General features: G+C 37.7%; 1 protein-coding gene across 2 annotated transcripts in view; it reads left to right on the top strand.

Moving 5' to 3' along the window:
- NAV3 (neuron navigator 3) overlaps positions 1 to 21,632 on the top strand; it is a 398,015-nt gene that overhangs the window by 363,181 nt on the left and 13,202 nt on the right. Inside the window, exons 25-37 of one of the 2 annotated variants that reach the window (XM_014518732.2) lie at positions 1,192 to 1,313; positions 1,866 to 1,886; positions 3,040 to 3,212; positions 7,358 to 7,423; positions 8,498 to 8,651; positions 11,910 to 12,084; positions 14,923 to 15,020; positions 15,309 to 15,404; positions 15,707 to 15,875; positions 16,608 to 16,843; positions 19,353 to 19,507; positions 20,864 to 20,935; positions 21,418 to 21,614. In XM_014518732.2, coding sequence (XP_014374218.1) covers positions 1,192 to 1,313; positions 1,866 to 1,886; positions 3,040 to 3,212; positions 7,358 to 7,423; positions 8,498 to 8,651; positions 11,910 to 12,084; positions 14,923 to 15,020; positions 15,309 to 15,404; positions 15,707 to 15,875; positions 16,608 to 16,843; positions 19,353 to 19,507; positions 20,864 to 20,935; positions 21,418 to 21,614 — 1,734 coding nt within the window. The remainder of the gene's footprint in view (positions 1 to 1,191; positions 1,314 to 1,865; positions 1,887 to 3,039; positions 3,213 to 7,357; positions 7,424 to 8,497; positions 8,652 to 11,909; positions 12,085 to 14,922; positions 15,021 to 15,308; positions 15,405 to 15,706; positions 15,876 to 16,607; positions 16,844 to 19,352; positions 19,508 to 20,863; positions 20,936 to 21,417; positions 21,615 to 21,632) is intronic. The other variant, XM_006021115.3, reaches the window with a different exon arrangement.

Genomic DNA, 21,632 nt, shown 5'->3' with positions numbered 1-21,632 from the left:
GAAATATTCTTGCGACCCACTTTTGGGTAGCAACCCATAGGTTGAGAAACACTGCTCTGGAAGAAGCATGTCAAAGCAGTAGTCAAATGTTCAGAGAAAAGGGGCAAAATATGTTCAAAAGGAAGAAATAAGAAAAGCATAGTAAATCTGAGGTCTGAAAATTGGTGCACTTAAAATGTAAGCACCAGACCAAACAGCAGCTCTGATGTTGTGTTGAAGCTCAATCCAGTGAAGCAGGCATTTTAAATCTCAGAAGTTGAGTCTGGTTTTCCTTGTCCATTTAGACAAAGCTCACATGACAAATCATGTTATGCAAAAGTGAAGTACCATTCCTGTTGAGAAGAATGATAAGAAAGGTGATTTTTTGTAAAGTTAGTGATTATTTTTTTTAATTATCATTTCAGAAAAGCAACTTTTCCTAACATTATTTTTGTAAATCTCTTCAGCACATTGTAACTTCAATCAAGAAAGTAATATAACTGTATCATACCTTTAAACAGCTTGTATTGATATTTTGGGGTATATGCAAAGAACATATTTTCTAGTGATTAGTATGCACTGGAGCTATTAGATGCTTAAAAAAATTGAACCAAAAAGCTTGACTGACCATTCCCAACACATTTTACCTTCTATTTTTTTACTCTTGTTAATAAACTACTGACTGCCTGTGTCCAGGAATACGTGTCAGTGAATTGCATCTGACTTCAACGGTTAGTTCCACAAAGCATCAAACAGTATACAAACCTCTTATGGGATGGAAGAGGGAAGAGGAACCATCATCACCAATGCAAACTTTACAAAGTCTTTATTATGACATTAATTCAACTATCTGAACTGTAACATAATTTGACCCTGATCCTGGACAATGACTCACTTGGATATAAAGGGATGTATATATTGATTACTGTGCAGGATTTGTGCCTCAGTTGCAAGCCCCTGTTCAATAGTATCAAACAGTGCTTAAGTATGTGCCAGACTGTATGCAAGCCATTAGCCCATTGACTTCCCCAGACTATTCACATGCTTAAATATCTTGAATTCAGGCCAGAAAAAAGATCAATGTCTTTTGCATATGCTATGTGTATTTGTACTCCTCTAGGGGTGGAAGGTACTGCATAGATATATGTGTAGTTATGATTTGGAATAAAGTCCATATGGACAGATAGCTTACACCATATTTTCTTTTCTTAGATTTGCGTATAAGACGACAGCATTCCTCAGAAAGTGTTTCCAGCATCAACAGTGCTACAAGCCATTCAAGCATTGGCAGTGGTACTGATGCTGACTCCAAGAAAAAGAAAAAGAAAAACTGGGTAAGTTCTCAGCAGGTTTGAACCTATCCCCTAGCTAGTATGCATTTTCCTAGTGCCTGAATAGCATAATGGCCCATTTCATCTACAATATTCTTTTGGGGCCAGACAGATATGGAACAATTCTCTTTTAGTCTCATTGTAATATTACTGGCAAACCAAAAAATTGTTGATTATTAATGAGGCTTGCTTACATCAATCAAGATCATTTAAAAAAAAACTAAATGTAATTGTTTGGGGAAACAACCAAATAGCTGGGCCTTGATAAAGCCCTAGTGAGATGGATTGACTCATAAATACTACATAACCATGAAAGGAGTAGGAATTTATGTGTAGTTCCTACTATAAAATAGATACAATGCTTAAACTTTATTTATCAAGCAGACTATTGCAAAGATCACACAGTGTTCAAGTTTTAATATAATATTTTCTGTCAATAAAAAGAGAATATGTTTTTGTTGTTTTAAAAAATGTTTATGCAGATAATATTTAAAAATACTGATCAGCCTTCATTCCCTTGATTTGTAATTCCATACTCTTTCATGTTTCTGCAAGGTGAACTCTAGAGGAAGTGAGGTGAATATAAACCATGGAAAATTTGGCATGCATCTATAAAGAACCCTATCTTGGCATGATTGCTATTCATTTTGGCAGTAGGCTTTTGTACTTTCTAAAACCAGATTATCCTGTATGTCTTCTCAGTTTGTCTCTATTCATTTTAATCTCAAAATTCAAAATATAGAAAGGGGGGAGTGTAGCCAAAATCCATTTTTCTTGGTAGAAATCATGAGTTGGAAAGAACTGAAATAACATTACCTCGTTTGGTGGTCACACTCCCCACTCATACCCTTGAAGGAAAGAGCTTAAGTGCCCTGGGGCTTTGTAAAGGAATTGGGTTGTCATCAAGTTTTATATAAGTTTACCCAGAGTAAGTTTCTGGGGAAAAGCACATTTTTTCTATCAGCAACTTCTGTGTGTAGACTAAGTTAAGAACAAATGGGCTAATTATATTGTGAAAATTCATAGCAAACAAAACTGCTGTTATGTTGGCTCTTGAAATAAATGGCTCTTTGGCTATCTGTCCCTTTTCAATAATGGATAAGAGCTTCTAGAGGAAAACGGCAATGCTTGTTCATATGAAGAACTTACTACTCTCAACAAAATTGCAGTAAAAATACATGACTTGCAAGCTAACATTCTTCTCAACAGTACAGTAAAGGACAAGCCTCATATCACAGCTTGAATTCTTTTGCTTTGGATCCAAACTAGTGAATTATGTGTTTGAATAGTTCTGCCATTCAAACTCGTAATACAAAAATAAATTTACAAACACTATTAATTGGATGTTGTCTTGTATTTTTTGTAGTTAATATTACCCATATCTGTATCTAGACACAAAGTGGTTATTTAAAACCAGCTACCTTGAAGGGAATGCCATAAGAATGGGATTCCACAGGGCCTTTATGGTTTTAAATGAGCACCTCCATTGGCATACCACTTGATCCTGCAATTTTTCCATAGTATTCAGTATGCGCTGCGCTGAATTACTTAAGGAACACTGTATCATGTTTTTAAAGATACTGTGTTGCATATGTTAATACCCTGCTTCTATATACTGACCTCAGGCAGTGGCTAGGATGGCATCTGCAAACTAACTCTTGAAGGCATAAGCTGCACAAGCAGACTGAGAAAAGGAAGATAATTTCTATCTATCTCTATTCTTTTCCAGCTAAGAAGCTCATTCAAACAGGCCTTTGGGAAGAAAAAGTCCACCAAGCCTCCTTCCTCACATTCTGACATAGAAGAACTCACAGATTCCTCTCTTCCATCCTCACCCAAGCTGCCCCACAGCTCAGGGGAATGTGGGGCAGCAGCAATGAAACCATCTCAGTCAGCATCTGCGTAAGTCTCTCTCTTTGGTGCAAGGTGCTCTTATCAAATATCACTACTGTCTCCTTAAGCTGTGTCTATAGCATCTTGGAAATAATCACCAACATATATGACCTTTTCATCTTTCACTCTGTCTATTTCCTGGTTGCCCCTCATCTCCTTCAGCTTCATTTTCTCTGATACCAGGGATGAAATTCATGTTAGAGTTATAGCAGGTGCTAATCATAAGGGATGCTAGTCTGTGTTAAGGTTAACATGTGCTAGTGATCAGTCACACATTAAGGCTTAATACCCTCTCTAATGTGCTTTTAACATGGTCTAATTGTAATGTGTAATTTCACCCTAACACAGGCTGACACTAATCTTGGTGCTTTTTCCTCTTTTGCCTCGGTCACCTCCATTCCCATCCCTCTAGTGGCCCCCCTTCTCACCAGTTTCTCTGTCACTTTCCCTTTTCTAATGGCCTGCTCTACACAGGAAAGCAAGTGTATTCAATGATTCAGTTCAGAAATTCATTCTTAACTTCTAAATTTTTGTTAACTACATCTCATCTCTTGTCTTTCTGTCACACCTCAACTCATGAAATGTATTATCCACTAACTTGTGTTTAGCAAAAGCATATTTTCCAGATGGGCATCTAGATTCAATCTGAAAACATCATCAGGGAATGGATAATCCATCACTTTCATTGGTAGCTTGTTCCAATCACCTATACTGTTACAAATGTGTATCTTATTTCCAAATTGAATTTGTTTGGCTCCATCTTTCAGCTGATTTTTCTTGTTATACCTATCTTCACTAGATTAAAAAACCCTTTAGTACTCTTTTTCCCTCTCCCCTGGTACCTACACACTGTAATCGTGTCACCTCTCAATTTTCCTTTTGATAAATTAAACTTATTGAGCTTCTACCCACCTCTGTGAACTGGATCTGGCTCACGAGGCATACGTTTGAAACTCTTGCTCTATAGGATTGCCATATCTTCATCATCATTTGCCATTATGCCATCTGCAAATGGATTATTTTAGTTATACTCTGAAAACATGGATGAAAATATTGAATAGTATTGCGCCTAATACCAGTCCTTGTAAAACCCTGGAAGAAATACAAGTATTTAGTGACTGCTTTTTAAGATCCATCAACTAACCAGTTCTGATGCCACTTAAGATAAATTTTATTCATATTGTACAATGATAATTTTTAACCAAAATGTAAAGCAGTAATACATCAAACACTTTAGAAAAGTCTAAGTGTATTATATCTACATGTTTTTTCTTTACCAGTAAATTTGTAGTCTGTGCAAATAATGATTTCAGGTTTGTTTGATAAAATTCATTTTCCATAAAAACATAGGATCATAGGAAAGTAGGGCTGGAAGGGACATCATGAGATCATGTAATCCAGCCCCATGGTTAAGGCAGGATCTTCCCTGACTAAAGCAGCCTGGCAAAGTCTCTGTCTTGCCTGTTCTTGAAAATTTCCAGGGATGGAGATTCCACAACTTCTCTTGGTAGTCTGTTGCAATGCCTGACCACCCTCATAGTCATAAAATTCTTCCTAATTTACCCTAAATTTCCTTTGTTGTAATTTGAAGCCACTGCTCCTAGTCCTGCCCCCTACAGAGAAAAGTGTATCTCCTTCCTCTTTATAATTGCCCTTCAGGTGTCTGAAAACTGTTATTAAATCCACCTGCATCTTCTCCATACTCAACAATCATAGCTCTGTCAACATTTCTTCATAAGTCATATTTCCTGGGCTTCTAATCATTTTTCTCTCTCACCACTGGCTCTTTTTAAGCTGTCCACATCCTTCTTGAAGTGTGAGGTCCAAAATTGGACACAGTACTCCAGGTGAGGCTTCACCAGTACCAAATACAGCAGAAGAATCTTTTCCCTTGTTGACTAGCATTGTAATCTTGTCCTTTAGTTCTTTGTTAATTTAATTTTACTTTAATCTCACATTAATTTTTACATTATATCAAGTTAACTGACCTGTCATTACCTGGTTCATACCACATGCCCTCTTTTGAATATCGTTGCAACAATCGGCATTCTTTCAGCCTCCTGGCATTTTCCTGGAACTTCAGGTTTTATTTAAAAATTAGTGCCCATCATTTTCAGCATTTTTTGTTATCCAGGCCTGTTGATTTTCAGTGTTTAACATGGAGAAAGGTTAATATACTCCTTTGTTACTAAAGGCCAGAAAATACATCCTAATCTTTATGGGGTGATATATGGGGTACATCCTGCTTCTTTCTAAATATAGAAGAGAATGTTTATTGACATTTCTGCCTTTTCTGTATTATGTTTTAATAATGTTACCGTCTCCACCTTGAAATAGCCCCTGTACTATTGCCAAGATTTTGTTTGTTCCTTGTATGCTTAAGAAACTCTTTCTCATTGTCCTTAGCCCTATCAGCCATGGCTCCCCCACTCCCCACACCTGGTTTTGATTCCTGCTTCTACCACTGTCTAATGTAAAATCCATAAACAATGCTAGAAATGGTGACCTGAAATTAGGGCTGCCCCCTTCCAGGGGAATGCTCTAATTACAGAGCTGCAGAGGCAGGGTTCCTGTTGCTTGTTCCTTTTGGCCCTATGATTTCTGTGATCTTGACAGTTTGGTGGCCTAGGCTCAATAGACAGAGTTGAAAATGTTCCTATTTAGGCTATGCTATAACCTGATATGTAGAAGAGTTCCCTAAGTAATGCAAGGGGTGGATTCAAATTCTCTTGGGATGTCAGGGGCCTAGAACCTATATTTCCCATTTGGGGAAGTGCTCTAACTTTTAACCTGTTGGGCAGAGAGTGGTCTTTGCCACTAATATTTTGAGCTGAATTCACTACTGTCAATCTGAGTTTAATGTCATTTTTATCTCCCTACCTTTCTGGAATCTTAAATGAAGTTTAGGTGCTTCCCAGTGACACTGAATTGCAATGGAAGTTAGATAGGATTTAAGTGTCATTGATCCCACAGACCCCCACTTGAATCGCTTCTGCTTATACACAGCTCTGCTGTAGGCGCTCAGGAAACTCTGCAGTTGCAAAAAGGCTTCTCATGCATTTAACATGAGCTTTGTGGCCATTAACACAGAGCCATTTTTAATTGCTCGTTGGAACTTGAACACCTTAACTCTGCCTAAGTCTTCCTTGCCTGCCAATGCTGTCTACACCATATCTCTCCTTTGGAATCCCTCCACTGCCTCTGTTTTCTGTAACATCTTAATCTTCCTTTCTCTCTCCTTCACCACTGTGGACAGCACCAGTATTGCCAATTCCCATATGCAAAGATCATGAATCAGGCCCCAACAACTCATATTATCAGTTTTAATATTAAATAAATAAATAAATAAAAGTTAGGTTATTTGTATTCGACTTCTGGCACCTGAGCCTTTGAGGTACTGAAGTCATATTATCATACTTTTCTCCATGACGATAAGAATTAGAAACCTACTACTTATTTTACATGCAGTTCAGATTTTGATATAATTTCATAGCCATAGGATAGACCTTTACGAAACATTGAAAACTTTCAGAAGCACGATAAAATTGAATGATTTGGCAACACTGCACCTCCACCCTTCTCATCTGCCACTTGTAGCATTTCCTGGTCCTCTCTGTACCAGTTTGTAAGGATACTACCCTTCTTTAGATTTCTCCTCAAGACACACTACTACTAGGGTGCCTGTGAGAAATTATCTAGCAAATAATGTCTTGAGAGAGCACCAAGTGAATAGGTGAGATGCACACACTCTCATATATATATGGATTTGTATCATACACTTGGCATACAGATATTTTTTTTTCTTTTGTCCCTTTCCCTAGCTCTCCGTTTGATACTTGGTCATTTTCATTGGTAGTTCATCAGGATCAGACTGTCTTATCATTGGGAATATAGTAAATAATGATATGAGTCTTTACCTATTTTTTCTCATGTGCAGAATATTTTGTACACGTTGTAAACATAAGTAGGCTTATTTGAACACACCAGCCATTTTCCTTTCTTTAGTTTGTCATTTATTTTTTATATGCAATGAACTTCATCTTATTCTTTTTTGCTTTGGTTTCTTTTTATTTTCCCTGACCTTAGTCTCATTTTCTAAACCATTGCTTTACTTTTTCCACTTGCATCTGTCTGTCTAATGCGTGTATATGCAGGTCATTCCTAATCTGGGCACCAAAGAAAAGGCAAAACGGGCACGTGATCTACAGGCATAGATCCCGGTAAAATGGAATGTGGGGCATGGAATTGTATGTCCAAGTGCTAGGCTAAAGAGTGTTGCATTTTCTTTCCAAAATGCATTTGCATGCATTCTGGCAATTAAAAGCTAAACTTTATTCCATGTTTGTATACTAGTAGTTATAGTCATAATAATATTTATTATTAGATAGCTTTTTCATCTTTAAAGAGTTCTAAAATAATTAGTTATTTAGTAGTTGTAATAAAAAGCTAAATTTAAGTTACCTGAAAATTAGCTGGTACGGCAGTGTGCCAGAAACTCATTTTTCCACCCTCTGCCAGTTTTTGTTATGGAATGGATTAATTAAAATAGTGGTGTTTGGGATATGGTGTTCTGTATAATATTAAAAAATTGAAAAGCGACCCGCTGTAATGTAGAAGTCAGGTTGATGGCCTTCCCTTGGTAAAATCAAATTAAATGCTTCCATCTCTCTGTGTGCACCATAAAATGCTCTCCATTTTAAAAATAATCACAAAGTTATCGTACAGTATTTATTTTATTTACTTTATTATATAGGAAAATATCTGTGGTATTTCAGATACCATATATTATCACCATGTGGGTAACTAAAGGTAAATATGACAATATATGCATGGTTGTCTTGTGCACTGTAAGGCCAGAAACTATATTTTTTGTGATGCAGGACAGAACCTGTTGTACGTATGTGACAAAAAATAATTTAAAATAATATAGTTCAGTTTTGATCACAACCATTGGAAGATAGAGCCTCTTCATACTTGAAAGGCTACGGAATGAAAAACAAATCTATGTTTTGTAAATATACTCCATGTTTACACTTTTTTCCCCACACCCAGAAGTATCCAATTAAATTTGATATACAAAAAAGACAATCAATATATGTGGAAATTATTCTTTATGCTCTTTTAATTTTACTTTGCAATTTGAACACCTTCATGTTGCTTTGATAAGATTTTCTTTTCTGTTCCTAGGTTTTACCAGCAGCAACCATTTTCTGTACTTTGATATATAGTAATTACGTTGTTTCAAGGAGAGAATCTTCCTTTCATCTCTTGCCTATTTTCCTTCTCCTTTTTAGGATCTGTGAGTGCACAGAAGCAGAGGCTGAAATTATTCTGCAGCTAAAAAGTGAGCTGAGGGAGAAAGAGCTAAAATTAACGGACATTCGTCTAGAGGCCCTCAGCTCTGCACATCATCTTGATCAGATTCGGGAAGCCATGAACCGCATGCAGGTCAGTGACCAGGGTAATGATTACATAAACCATACTCGTATTTTCCCGTTCCCCCTTTTTTTTTAATTTCAGTTACATAAAGAAGTATTAATACCCAGTAAGGTGACAGGTAAATGGTATTTCCTAGAGACAGGCCTGATAAATGTAGAGATAAGAGTAATATTAATACTTATCACTTATTCTAGCAACCCAAATATGTTTTGCAGCTACATGAAAAGACATAATCCTTGCTTTAGTATTTGTACAGTGTAAAAAAACTCAGGCTGGAAAAACGTGTTGCAGACAAGCACAGAGATCAGGAAGCTGCTTGTCTCACAGTTTATGAAAATGGAAAAAGTGATCAGGCAACTACAGACCTGTTTATTTGATCTCAACAGCGTGCAAAGCTTTTGAAACAAAATCAAAGGAGAGAATAATTGAAGATGTGGAGATAAATGGTAAATGGGATAAAATGCAACATGCATTTACCAAAGATAGAACATGCTAGGTCTGATGCATTTTTTATAATAACAGATTCCTAGATGGAGGTTGTAGGGTAGATCTAACCTATCTGGACTTGTGTGAAACTTTCTATGTGGATTTTCATGGGAAGTTGTTAGTCAAGATGGGGATTAGTACAAATGTTGTGACCTTAGTAAGGACTTGGCAACTGGGAGAAGAAAACAGGTTCTGCTTTAAGGGAAACCATCAGGCTGGAGGGAGATTGCTAATGAAGTTCTCCAAGAGTTAATCTCAAGGCTGGCCTTCTTTAATATTTTCAGTAGTATTACCTGGACACAAAACATGTATACTTCTAGGTCACATGAATTTGGGAGACATCATCAATACAGAAGAAGACCAGTATATCATTCAGGAAGAGTGAAATTACCTTAAGGACTGAAATAATAGAACTGGGATGGTACAAGGTCGTGACAGATCATGCACTTAAGACTAGCAATACAAATTTCTCCTACTAGCCGATAGCTTATCATTTGAAATTGACAGAGGGAAGAACCAGGTGTATGTGTGTATGTTAGTTACAGCTCAACTGTAAGCCATAAACATGATTTGGCCATGAAGGGTATTTTCACACGTGCTCTGGGGGTGGGGGTGACACTTTAATTAGAATGGCTTCAAGAGCAGCTCTAATAAAAGCACCCACAGCGTCTCATGTATCAGCGTCCCCACACTTCAGAATGGCAGTGGGGGTGGTTTAACTAAAGCTCATCAAACAAGCTTTAGTTAAAGCCACCGCCACCCCCAACAATTTGGAAGCAAATACACGAGAAACAGAGGTTTCTGGGATGTGCTAAATAGTCTGTTCCGATGTGCTATAATTACGGTGCATCAGAACAGCCTCCCTACATGTCTATAGGCACCTGAAAAAGGCAATTGAAATCCTGGGAGTTATCAAGCATCAGGTATCAGATATCACCTGAGATAGGAAAGAATTAAAGCTATTGTATTAGCTAAGGTGAGTCTCATCTAGTATACTATGTATCATTCTCATCACCCATATTCAACAGAGATAAATTCAGATGGCAACAGATATAGAAAAGGGCTACTCTACTCAGGGGGGACTTCCAGTCCTTGGCAAAACAAGGGCTCATGATTTATGGACTATAAATACTGGGGAGGGAAAATAACTATTTATATTAAAGGCCGGTATTGGAACCAGAAGCAGTGGATAGGTATTGCCATGACTAAACTTAGGCTGGAAATTTGAATCAGATTGCTAAGCAGAGCAGTGAGATTATGGAGCAGCCTTCCATTAGGAGTTGTAGAGGGAAACAACCTAGGTGTTTTTAGGAGGGAGCTTGATACATTTAAAAAAAGAATTATCTCATGGTTTCCTGCTGTAGCAGGACTGGATTTCATGACTCATGAGAATCCTTCCAGTCCCTTGTGTCCAGTTGCAAAATTCTGCTGTATGTCCTGGTGGGTATGGTGCTCTTGGGATAAGGAAACACCATGTTAGGTTCATGTGCCTCTAGAATCCTGACTCCACCAAATGGTATCATTGCTGCTTGGCCAGTCCCCAAGCCTTTGGTCATCACTGAAAAATTCTCTTTCCTGGAGTATTCTTAAAGGGGCAGCCTTCCTGCACTCTCCAATCCACATAGAGTTTTGGAATTTGAAGGCGGGATGAAGTAAGGGATTCTGCAGCAATACACTGTATATATTGAAAACACCCAATAAACTTTTCCTGCACAGTTCCCTCATTACCCATCAGTCTTCTATGACACTTTTCCCCAGAGACCTAGTAAAGGTTTCAGCTCAGTTCATACGCTGGGATAGTATTGCACTTGTTCGTCACCTTCCTCTCACTTTCCACCATACTTGATTTGTCTAGTTTCTTTCTAGTTTTTATGCCTGTTGTGTTTCCTTTCTTTATTATTCTGTCCCTTATGCTTTTGCTTTTTAAATTGTGGTTGAAGACTCTCTATAAAAGTGTCAGACACTTAGCAAAGTGTTAGCAATACCGTCAGCAAGAATAAGCAGTTGCTTTGTACTGTGCTCCATGAAGCGACTAAAAGCTAGATTTAGCTGGTACCAGGCTGTGCTCAGGCTAAGTTTTCATTTTATTATTGCACACTCGATAATCACTTGGCACCATAGAGGATTTGGCTAGGAAAAAAATCCTAGTGGTGCTGATTCATCTGTCATTATATGTTTTCATCAAAGGGGTTTTGTTTGCTATTATTTGAACAAACCCATGTTTGCATGATCAAAAACTCTGTCTGATGTCAAAAAGGGTTATGAAACTGCTAAACCATTTTATTTTTTATTGTCCACTTCTTAATTTCAAAGCTCCTTGGTGATGTTATTGATTCAGTGTACTTCCAATGGCAACAGGAGCTTTCTGTGATTTTTAGAAGCAATATCTATTTGAGATTTTCACAGCTGCTTAATGAAATGACTGTTACATAAGATATTTGACAAAAAAAGATGACTGTGTGAAGCAAAAATTACCAGCACACCTCCAGTACAGTTAGATCTTCAATAAACAAAATATTGAAGCTTGTGTTAATCAGGAGAATAGCAGATGCAAGTGAAATGAGGTTTTGTAGGTTTTCTCCTTCATTTTGGCAGTGTAGAAAATCTTGTTTTCACTAATTGTGTTTGTACTGTAGAAGCATTACCACATGCTGCTGCAGACTTGCTAAACCGGCTTGTTCCTGCTGGTGAACAGAAAGCACCTGAATAACCACCCCATGCTCAGTGGTTTTCTGCCACAAAAATCTCCTACATGTATATATTGATTTCTTTTCATTTTAGAATGAAATTGAGATATTGAAAGCTGAAAATGATCGTTTAAAGGCAGAAACTGGAAATACTGGGAAGCCAGCCCGACCCTCATCAGAGTCTTCTAGCAGTACCTCATCTTCTTCATCACGGCAATCGCTAGGGCTTTCTCTGAACAACTTGAACATTACAGATCCTATCACATCAGGTAAACAGTGCACTTATACAAAATTAATATAAATGGATTTCATATAATTTGTATTTCATTCACCTGTGTCTTCAGAAGCTGTGCATACATCAGTTTGCACAGGGATAGAGCAAGATGAAAACATTTCTAGTTATTTGTAACTTGCCCTTTTTATTCCCAGATATTTCATTGTTCATTTTATGCAGATTCCTTAAGAATACACCATGCACATTATCAGAATAAAAGAAAATCACATTAGATTCTAGAAACTTGTTGATGGGTACTGCTATCTAGTCTAAGTTGAGATCACCCTTTTATTTCTATATACAGTGGCCACATCTACACATGCACTTTACTGCAGAGTATACTAATTAGCTGCAGAACAGAGTATCACCATCTACACCTGTGATGCTGTTAGGCCACAGTAAGCTAATTAATGCTGCCATAAGATAGTACTGTTGGGGACAGTACAGTCAAGGACAATACGATCTTATGGCAGGGTAATTAAGTGTTATTAAACGCACGTTCAGACTCTGGCCACAAGTGGAAGTTGTGCCCAGTCAGTCCAGCTAGTAGGAGTCCAGACTCCTGCCTTCCACCTAGCGAGATGGCACCACACTTTCAGCACCCTTGTAACCCAGCCAGCCCTTCTGCTCCCCCCCTCCTGCCCCACCTGTGCCGCTGGCCCTGGCATAAACTGCTCTGCCCCAGCTCAAATTGCTGCTGTCCTGGGCATACATTTACACCCTGTGCCTGGGAGTAGTTTACTCTGGTTCAAACTGCTCCAGAGTTTATTGCTTCAAATGAACTGCACGTGTAGATGCACCCAGTTAGAATCAGCTTAACCCATTTACTGTTGCATTAAATTCTGTGTTACTAAGTATTCCTATTAACTTTGATTTAACTTTTTCACTTTAAAGTGAACACAATTTTGATCTACATACTGGCCACTAACAGCTTATAGTTTCTAATACCATGGTGTTTGAGGATTGATAATGCTCTTCTCCCTACTGCAAACCTTCTGCACTTACGGAATAAATTGACCAAGAAACAGAAGCAGTGTCTCAAACATCAGAACCACAAGCATAGCACAGACTGACACTCATTAATGTACATCTGTAGAAAGTATAATGCAGTCTCTGGAACTAATAATAATGTGGCTACTAATTATAGAGAGTCCAGGCAATAGGACAGCTGGGAAAGTGCCAAACTGCCTGACAATAATTTGGGTTGGCAGTTAGTCCTCATATCTTGCCAGTCATTGATTACATGGGCATTTGAACCTCTCTTCTCATTTAATGTCAGACTTTATATGAAAATCAACATGTTTTCCTTTGCATTCCAGCCATCTTACTGCCAGGTTTAACTAACAAAATGGATGATGTCCTGTGGTGCCTTAACGTATCAAGATATGTTGCATCTATTGCAAACAGAATCATTCAGCAGCAGGAGGGAAATGTCTAATTTGTGCTTTTTCCTATCCCTGCTTCAAAGGAAGAAGTCCCCAGTACCAGGGTTGAGTTTCTGCTAGAAAAGTATTTCATGAATAGATGTTGTGATCACATCTGAAAATCTTTTGATTCTAATTAAGGCTGGTATCCTATCTATTAAAAGACAGCAGAAAAATAATGGAATGGTTCAGCATGTTCTTTTAGTATGTAAGTGAAATATCTTTAAGAACAGAAGGCAAAAATGGCATATAAAGAGAAGAGGAGCATCCTATTAAACTATGTAACCAATATTTCTAATCAGGGTATGTGCCATTTCCTTAAAGCAGCTGCGAGTTTGGAGTGTACAAACTTTCTACCATCATATTTTTGTGATGTCTTTAGAGACTAAGAGATTATTAACCAGAGGTTCCTGATCTTTTGCCAGGTTAAGCATGTTATGAGCAGGATCAAGGGAATATAACGAGACCCTAATGAGAGAAAGAGATATTGAATTATTTGAACAGTTAGTGAAAAGCACCAAGGAATAGAAGCTTTTGTTAGAAAATCTTAGTAGGGAGAGAGTATTTTTGACTTTTTGGGGTAGTGATGTGAACCCAGTCTTTAGCAAAGGAGTATTCTTATTCCAGGAGCTAGTCAAGAGGCAGACCTAAAAACATATGCTGTAGGCTGAGTGGCAATACTTACTATCAAGATCACTGTAAAGGGTCCCATCACCTGAATGCATTTTGTATTTATGTCGAATACAAAGCACTTTCTGGGGCAGGGTTTTTCCTCCTCCCTCTTTTTCCCCCCTCCTAATTATATTGCTAGAAGAAGAAAGCAATTGAAAAATAAAACCTGCATCATGGGAAAAAATGTGGGCTTATATATGTGATTGTGGCCTGTGAATATAAAATGAAATCAGTTGGGAGGGAAAGATGAAATATTGTATTGGTATTCTAGCAGCAAATGTTTTGGCCTAAGTATTTGCTGCCCTTCACCTGACATTTAAAGGGCAAATTGAGTACCCAAAGGTAGAATGTTAATCTGAGTTCTAAATGAGGGACTCATATGGATGCATAGAAATTTTGGACATGCTTCAATGAAGAAAGAAAAGACAAAACTGTACTGAAGTTATGTACATATATCTGTCAGCCAGTTCAGGAGTCACATAATCATCATTAGTTACAACCTTTAGTTGCCTCCAACAATAGACAAATCATTGCTTTTTCATTGACAACATTATTGGATATGAAGTAAGTAGGTGTTAAAATAATTATGCTGCAGATTGTCTGGATGGCAGATTTTCATATTAAAAATAAAAAGCACCCAACTTGGAATAAACATTTAAATGACAAGCAGAACAAAGCTGATATCACTTGTCAGGTTTATCACATTCTGTAAAATGTGTTCACTTTTTGTGTTGCAGATATTTTATTGGAGGATATTGCAGATGCGGGCCTCCATAAAGAAGGCCACAGCGTGAAAATTTTAGTCACCATAAACAAGGGCTATGGTCGAGCGAAAGTAGGTTCATTTTCCCGAAGTCCTAGAATTATAGGTTCTTGTGAATGCCACCACTACAGTTTAAAAATGTCTGAGTTGAAATTTTATAAGAAATGTTCAACCTTTGATATTTTAAAAGTAAAATCAGAATAATTGTCTTTAAGTTAAACCTGTTTTTGATATGTAAACTATGAATAAGTTACAGTATTGTAATTTTAGATAACCTTTTTAAAAATTGGAAAATAGAAAAGGTGCATGGTAGCCATTTATCTTAGCATAGTTTGTGAAATTGCTTTCTTTCCCTTGTAGGATCAGAAGATACAGGCATATTTGATAGGCTCCATTGGGGTTAGTGGGAAAACCAAATGGGACATTTTAGATGGTGTAATTAGACGTCTCTTTAAGGTGAGGCATTTAAAATGCACTTGATTTTTTTAATCCTTTTTTTAATCTTGCTCCTATACCATTTTCTCTGCCTGCTTAGTTCTGACTTGCTGGGTTTTATTTTTTTGGTCATGCAGCTTAAGATGCTCATTAACTTTCTTTTTAATGCTCTTGCTCTTTTTTTCTAATATGTGTATGCTTCGTAACTGGGTCTTGTAATGGGACCATCCCTATGCACCTAGCCTAAAGTGTGTGTTTTAATGAGCTGTCTGACATGAAATTGACCCTATGTGCTTTTATCTTGTGTGTACATGTAATTTTAGGAATACATTTTCCGAGTGGATCCATCTACTAGCCTGGGTTTAAGCTCTGACTGTATTGCTAGCTACTGTATAGGGGATATAATTAGAGCCCATAGCCTAGAAGTGCCAGAACTGCTGCCTTGTGGATATCTGGTTGGAGATAATAACATCATCAGTGTGAATCTAAAAGGTAAAACCACAGCAGAATTCTTTCAGAGATGTTTTTTCTCTTAGCTCTATTCCCTCATGCCCTCAATTTTATCTTTTATATCTGAACTTTCTAAATCCCGTCCCCAGTCTTTGGTGCTGTTTGTGTGTATGTGTACTATCTAGCACAGTGGGAGCTTATGATACTGCTGATGTGAAATTAATATATATTAAACAGTGATATGGATAGTTCGGTTGTTCTTTCACTAGCTCTAAAATTGCAGCAAAGGACAAATCCAAAAAGTGACAAAATTCAAGGATTTCATTCAGAAATGTTCCTAAGTCTTTCATCCCCACAACAAATATTTCAAATAGCTGTTGAGTTTTTCTATTTTGGGGGCCTTCCAAAGGGCTTTGCATATTTGGATGTGATAACTACATCCTGGTAACCCTTTCTGGTGCTACTTTGACCTTATGCTTGAAATGTTTGAAGCACAAATCTCTGCCTCATTGAGACTTCTCTTCATATTTACTTTGATTTTATTACTCCCACCCATTCTGTCATTCTGCTGCTGCCACTGTTTAATCTTTTTGGCCTACTGGAAGAAGCTGTGCACTTCTAGATGTAGTGAAACCCTGCAGCAGGGTTTATATTCAATAAGAGTGTTTACCTGCTCTCAGCATGTTATGAATGTCAGTGCTGAACCTATGAGTACCTTAGATGTCACTTTTGTGGGGGTGGAAACAAGCTATTTTCTTTTTCTTTTATTCTCAGGAGTGGAAGAAAACAGTTTGGATAGTTTTGTGTTTGATACACTTATTCCTAAACCAATTACCCAGCGGTACTTTAATTTACTGATGGAGCATCGCAGAATCATTCTGTCGGGACCCAGTGGCACAGGGAAGACCTATTTAGCAAACAGACTCGCTGAATACGTAATAACTAAATCTGGCAGAAAAAAACTTGAGGATGCAATTGCTACTTTTAATGTTGATCACAAATCAAGTAAAGTAAGTTACAATTAAAAATGACAATCGTTGCTAGCCATGCCATGATGGCCAAGAGTGGTTCCTATTAATTTACAATTATATTTCCTATTTCCTATATTTTTATGTAAAGACTGAACTTTTAATCTCAATGAAACATGCAAACTCCTCTCTGTAATCTTAGTTAGTTAATTATAATATTAGTTTATTATAATATTATATGTGCAAAAGATGATTTTAGGTGCATGGTGCTTCAATTAAAAAGCTGATGAAGGAGCTGATAAATAACATACCATCTTAACTCTCAGTCATTAGGGTTCCCGTAATTTCTCTGTCAGAAGAATTTGGATGTACATTTCAGTAATGGAAATGGCAACCCCAAAATAGTAGAAGTCTGATGGTTAGGGCAGTGAACCAGAACTTGACACCTTGATCAGCACTGTACAAGTACTGCTTGCCACTAACCTCTTCAGAGTATTACAGCAGAGATACTAACGATGCAGTATTTAGTCAATGCTTCAGATACTTCTCAGATTGAATAACACAGATTGTCAAAACATTCACAGGATTGCCAGATCCTCTAGAAATCATAAAATACACCTGTTAACCTGTAAAGTAGATAGAAAGTTATTTAGTACCCCAATAAATCATCAGTCAGACAATCCATGTCTGTCTACAATGTTCTTAGCATTATCAGCAGTATTAGCATAGGTTTAGAAGAGAAGACACTGGGGCTAAGTACAGACAGTCAAAAAGCCCGAGGCTGAATCGATTCAGTCTTTGCATGTTAGTCTAAACTGCAGAGATTTAAACTGAGAAACAACTGGGCAGACACTCAGTTTTGATTCCGGAAATGCAACCACATACCTGTAGTGGCTCAGGCCAGAAGCCAGGGGGGCACTAGAGCATGGCTGTCTGGCACATAGCCAGCATGGGCTGTGTGTTCACTTCCTCTTCCTGCTGCACCCCAGGTCTCTGGGATTACAGCAGCAGATTCTGCAGGGTTGCTCATCACTTCAGCTAGCAGGAAGTTTTTAGCAAGGCATGGCAGCTCTGTACTTGGGAGAAGGGAATTTTAATCCCCTTCCCTGGCCCCAGACCCCAGCCAGCGTTTGCCTGGGGGGGTGTGTGGGGGAGGGGCAGACAGCACAGCCCAGGGCTGGAAAGCATGCTGGGATGCTGGGGAACTGTGATTTAACTTGAACTAGGAAGGGGTCTGGCACAGAGGTTTTATAAATTGGTTTGACCCAAATCAGTTAAGTCTGATACTATATTCAACCAGGTTTATCTTAAGCCAGTTTCAGCCATTTTGAAACTGGTTTATGTGCAGTGAAAATCTGTTCTGTTACAGGTTTAAATCAGTTTCTGATTACTTAACCTGGTTTATGTGTAACTTCTGTCCCTAGCCCAAGACTGTAGAGTCAATTGGAGCACTGTTCCATTATAAAAATACCTGTTTATATAGTGATTTGTGTTGTCATTTCATCTGGCAGAAAGGTGTTCAGATGTATCATAATTACTATAATTATCTGACAAGAAGCTAGCTTTACCAGCTCCCTAGAAAACTGTGTGTACTTCTATGCTTTATGTTATCTTAAATTCATTTGACCAGAGGAACTTGTGATTTTGTAGTAAAAAAGAAAAAAAACAACCATTTCCAAATGTGCTTAAATACTACAGATGGTTCTATAGAACTTTACTTGGAAGAAACATGATTTTCCCACTGACGCACCTGATCAGAGGAAGCCCAACATATTTAAACACCCAAACAAAATCTTTCTGAAAACAACAAATAATATTTTTCTGCTCTAAAAATATATATGATTTTGCTCCTACTGTTCCAGGAATTGTTCTACTGTAATGACAGTGATATCGCTGATAAAAATGCCACAAAGCCTGCCAATATATATACACCTCTTTCATCCTTTTTTCTACTTGTTTGAAGGTTAGATGGTGACTCAGTGAAATCACTGGGGCAAAGTCTGTAACACACAGGAAATGGAAAATCCCTGTCCTAATACAGTGTAAATTGATATATGCTCTTGCTGTTATGTCACATGCAGTACTGTAGACAGAACACGAAGACAAAGCAAAAACTAGTAATTAGCTAGGAGACTTGGCAACACTAAATTCTTAGGGGGATTGTACCACTTTTGTTGGGATTGTAAGATGTTTTCTTTATCCCAAAATCTCCAACCCTCTCAAGGGCAGCCAGCTAGCTGGTGACAAAGAGAAATTAAACGGAGCCAATACACTTTATCAAAAGAACCATCAAAGGGGTTAAACGGGTGCTCAGTAAGGGGAACTGATCATTAAACTGAATCCTCAGCCCATTGGAAACAGAATACAGTCCATATTTCTGAGGAATGTATCCATTGCCTTATCTAACAAGCAGGTCTTTTCAGGCATGGAGACTAAGATGAGATATAAGCACTAGAACTTTACTTTACTTTGTGCCTGTAAAAGCATCTCCCCTTACAAATGCCTGCATTTCATTCTTCTGTTTTTCTTTTTTCCTCCAATTTTGTTTAAGGATCTACGACAATATCTAGCTAACCTGGCTGAGCAGTGCAGTGCTGACAACAGTGGTGCCGACCTCCCTGTAGTAATAATTCTTGACAACCTCCACCATATAGGTTCATTGAGTGACATCTTCAATGGTTTCCTCAATTGTAAATACAATAAATGGTAGGTAATAGCTCTTTGCCCACCCTTCTCACTTACGTTTAAACAATTAAACGATGTACTGTTTTGTATGATAACATATCCTACAGAGAACCTTGCACCCTTTGAGCATTTATAGACATGCTTTTTTGTCCCATGATGCGCCGGAGATCCACTGCTTTGGAGCGAGTCTGGTTCGCACGTGAGCTAAGGCAAACTGCGCTGCACCTTGTGCAGTTGTATAAGCAGTGAAATGGGTGTCAACACACAGAAAATGGTGGTAGTGCACTTTTGAATTAAAGTACCTTCAATGTGTTTTAGTTCAAAAGTGCACATGCCATTTTCTCAGCACTGATGTGCATTTCGCCGCTTACACAACTGCAAGCATTGCAGCACCAGGTGCTTTTCAAAGCGCCCGGCACTGTAGCGTTTGCATGTGTAAAAATGCTATTTATGTCTAGATTGATCTATAACACTATAACACCCATTTTCCAAGAGGGCTGCAAATTTTTAAGTACATGAATAATTCCATCCTTATTCAGTCAAGTACTTAAGTATGCTTCACTTGTGCATATAACCTCTTGATTTAATTGAGATTTAGGTATACCATTAAAATTAAGTGCTTTACTGAACTGGGGTCTTAATCCCCTGCTCTGTTCTGCTCTGTTCTAATACATCTGTATCAAGCAATACAGGGTTGCTAGTTCCAGTGTATCACAAAGGTTATGGGAGGGTAATACCAGCCTTTATGGGGGAGTGTTTTCCTGAGTACAATGTGTACACATGGAACAGCAATGATTATATAGCAGGTATCTGTGATAAATTTGTAATTTATAGCAGCTCTGCAGTGAGCCAGATATTTAACTATATGTAAAAAAAAGTGTGAAATATTGTTTAGATACAGTAGTATGTGATTGACTGGCTGGTTTTCATGGTCAAGGCAGCATACAAATTATGAAGTCATTTGAACACAGATATTGAATATTGTTAATTAGGATATTTCTATTGTAAAAGTGCTGGTTATAGGGAATTCCTGTCATAAAATTCCTAATGTATTGTAACTTACTGCTCATGAAAGACACTGACTGCTAGAATTGAAGCTTTAAATATAGCACAAATAATAAGGTATATGAGCACTGTTTTGCATTATTTATTTTTTAGCTCATAAATGGGTGAAAAGGGAAAATTCCCCCCCCCCATGCATAAAAATAGCAGCAGATTTTTTTTTAAATTAGACACTAAACAAGACAAGCACCCCCATTTCTCAAAGATGGCTTTATGCAGGATAAAAACATGAAAGACTATTCTGTGGACAGCCATAGTGGTGGATTCTCTTGCAGTGAAGTCTTCTGCTAACACCATCATTTCTTCTCTTTTCAGTCCTTATATTATTGGAACTATGAACCAGGGGGTTTCTTCCTCACCAAATCTAGAATTGCATCACAATTTCAGGTAAATACACTTTATTCTTAATTTATCTATTTTTGCTTTGCAGGCCTCCCATATGTCCTCTTCTTTCCAGCTTTTCCACAAACACTTGTTTTAAATGTTATCACCTGCTAGAGTTGTGTCTCCTACCTGTTTCCCTTATTGACAGGTACTAGTGAAAACTGTTTCCTTTCACCAAAAGAAGTAAAATACCTTTTCACCAACATCAGCTATCTGATAGCTGAGTGCAGAATGCTTGGAATCTACACCCTAAGACTTTCCACAGTTTCAGAAAGCTGACTCCTTGAGATCACTATTGCGCTGCCTGAAGTAGCACTGGGCAATAAAGAAAGACTGAATAAACCTTTGTCACTTATCCTTTTAATTGACTTTTATTTTGCAGATTACTAACTTTAAACAGTGAGGTCCTTGCATTGGTGTTTTAATGGGAAAAACATTATTTGTTAATCTTATGATTATTTAATATTTATATTTCTGATATACAGGTGGGTGCTGTGTGCTAATCATACAGAACCTGTAAAAGGTTTCCTGGGCAGGTATTTGAGAAGAAAACTGATTGAGACAGAAATAGAAAAGAACATGCGCAATAATGACCTCATCAAAATCATTGACTGGATCCCTAAGACATGGCATCATCTCAACAGCTTTTTAGAAACACACAGTTCTTCAGATGTGACCATTGGTGAGTCCATGTAACGCA

The sequence above is a fragment of the Alligator sinensis genome, unplaced genomic scaffold (assembly GCF_000455745.1).
Source record: "Alligator sinensis unplaced genomic scaffold, ASM45574v1 scaffold465_1, whole genome shotgun sequence".
In the NCBI taxonomy this organism is placed as follows: Eukaryota; Metazoa; Chordata; order Crocodylia; family Alligatoridae; genus Alligator; species Alligator sinensis.
Note: the sequence above shows the minus strand (reverse complement) of the source record. Positions and strands in the feature narration are given on the sequence as shown.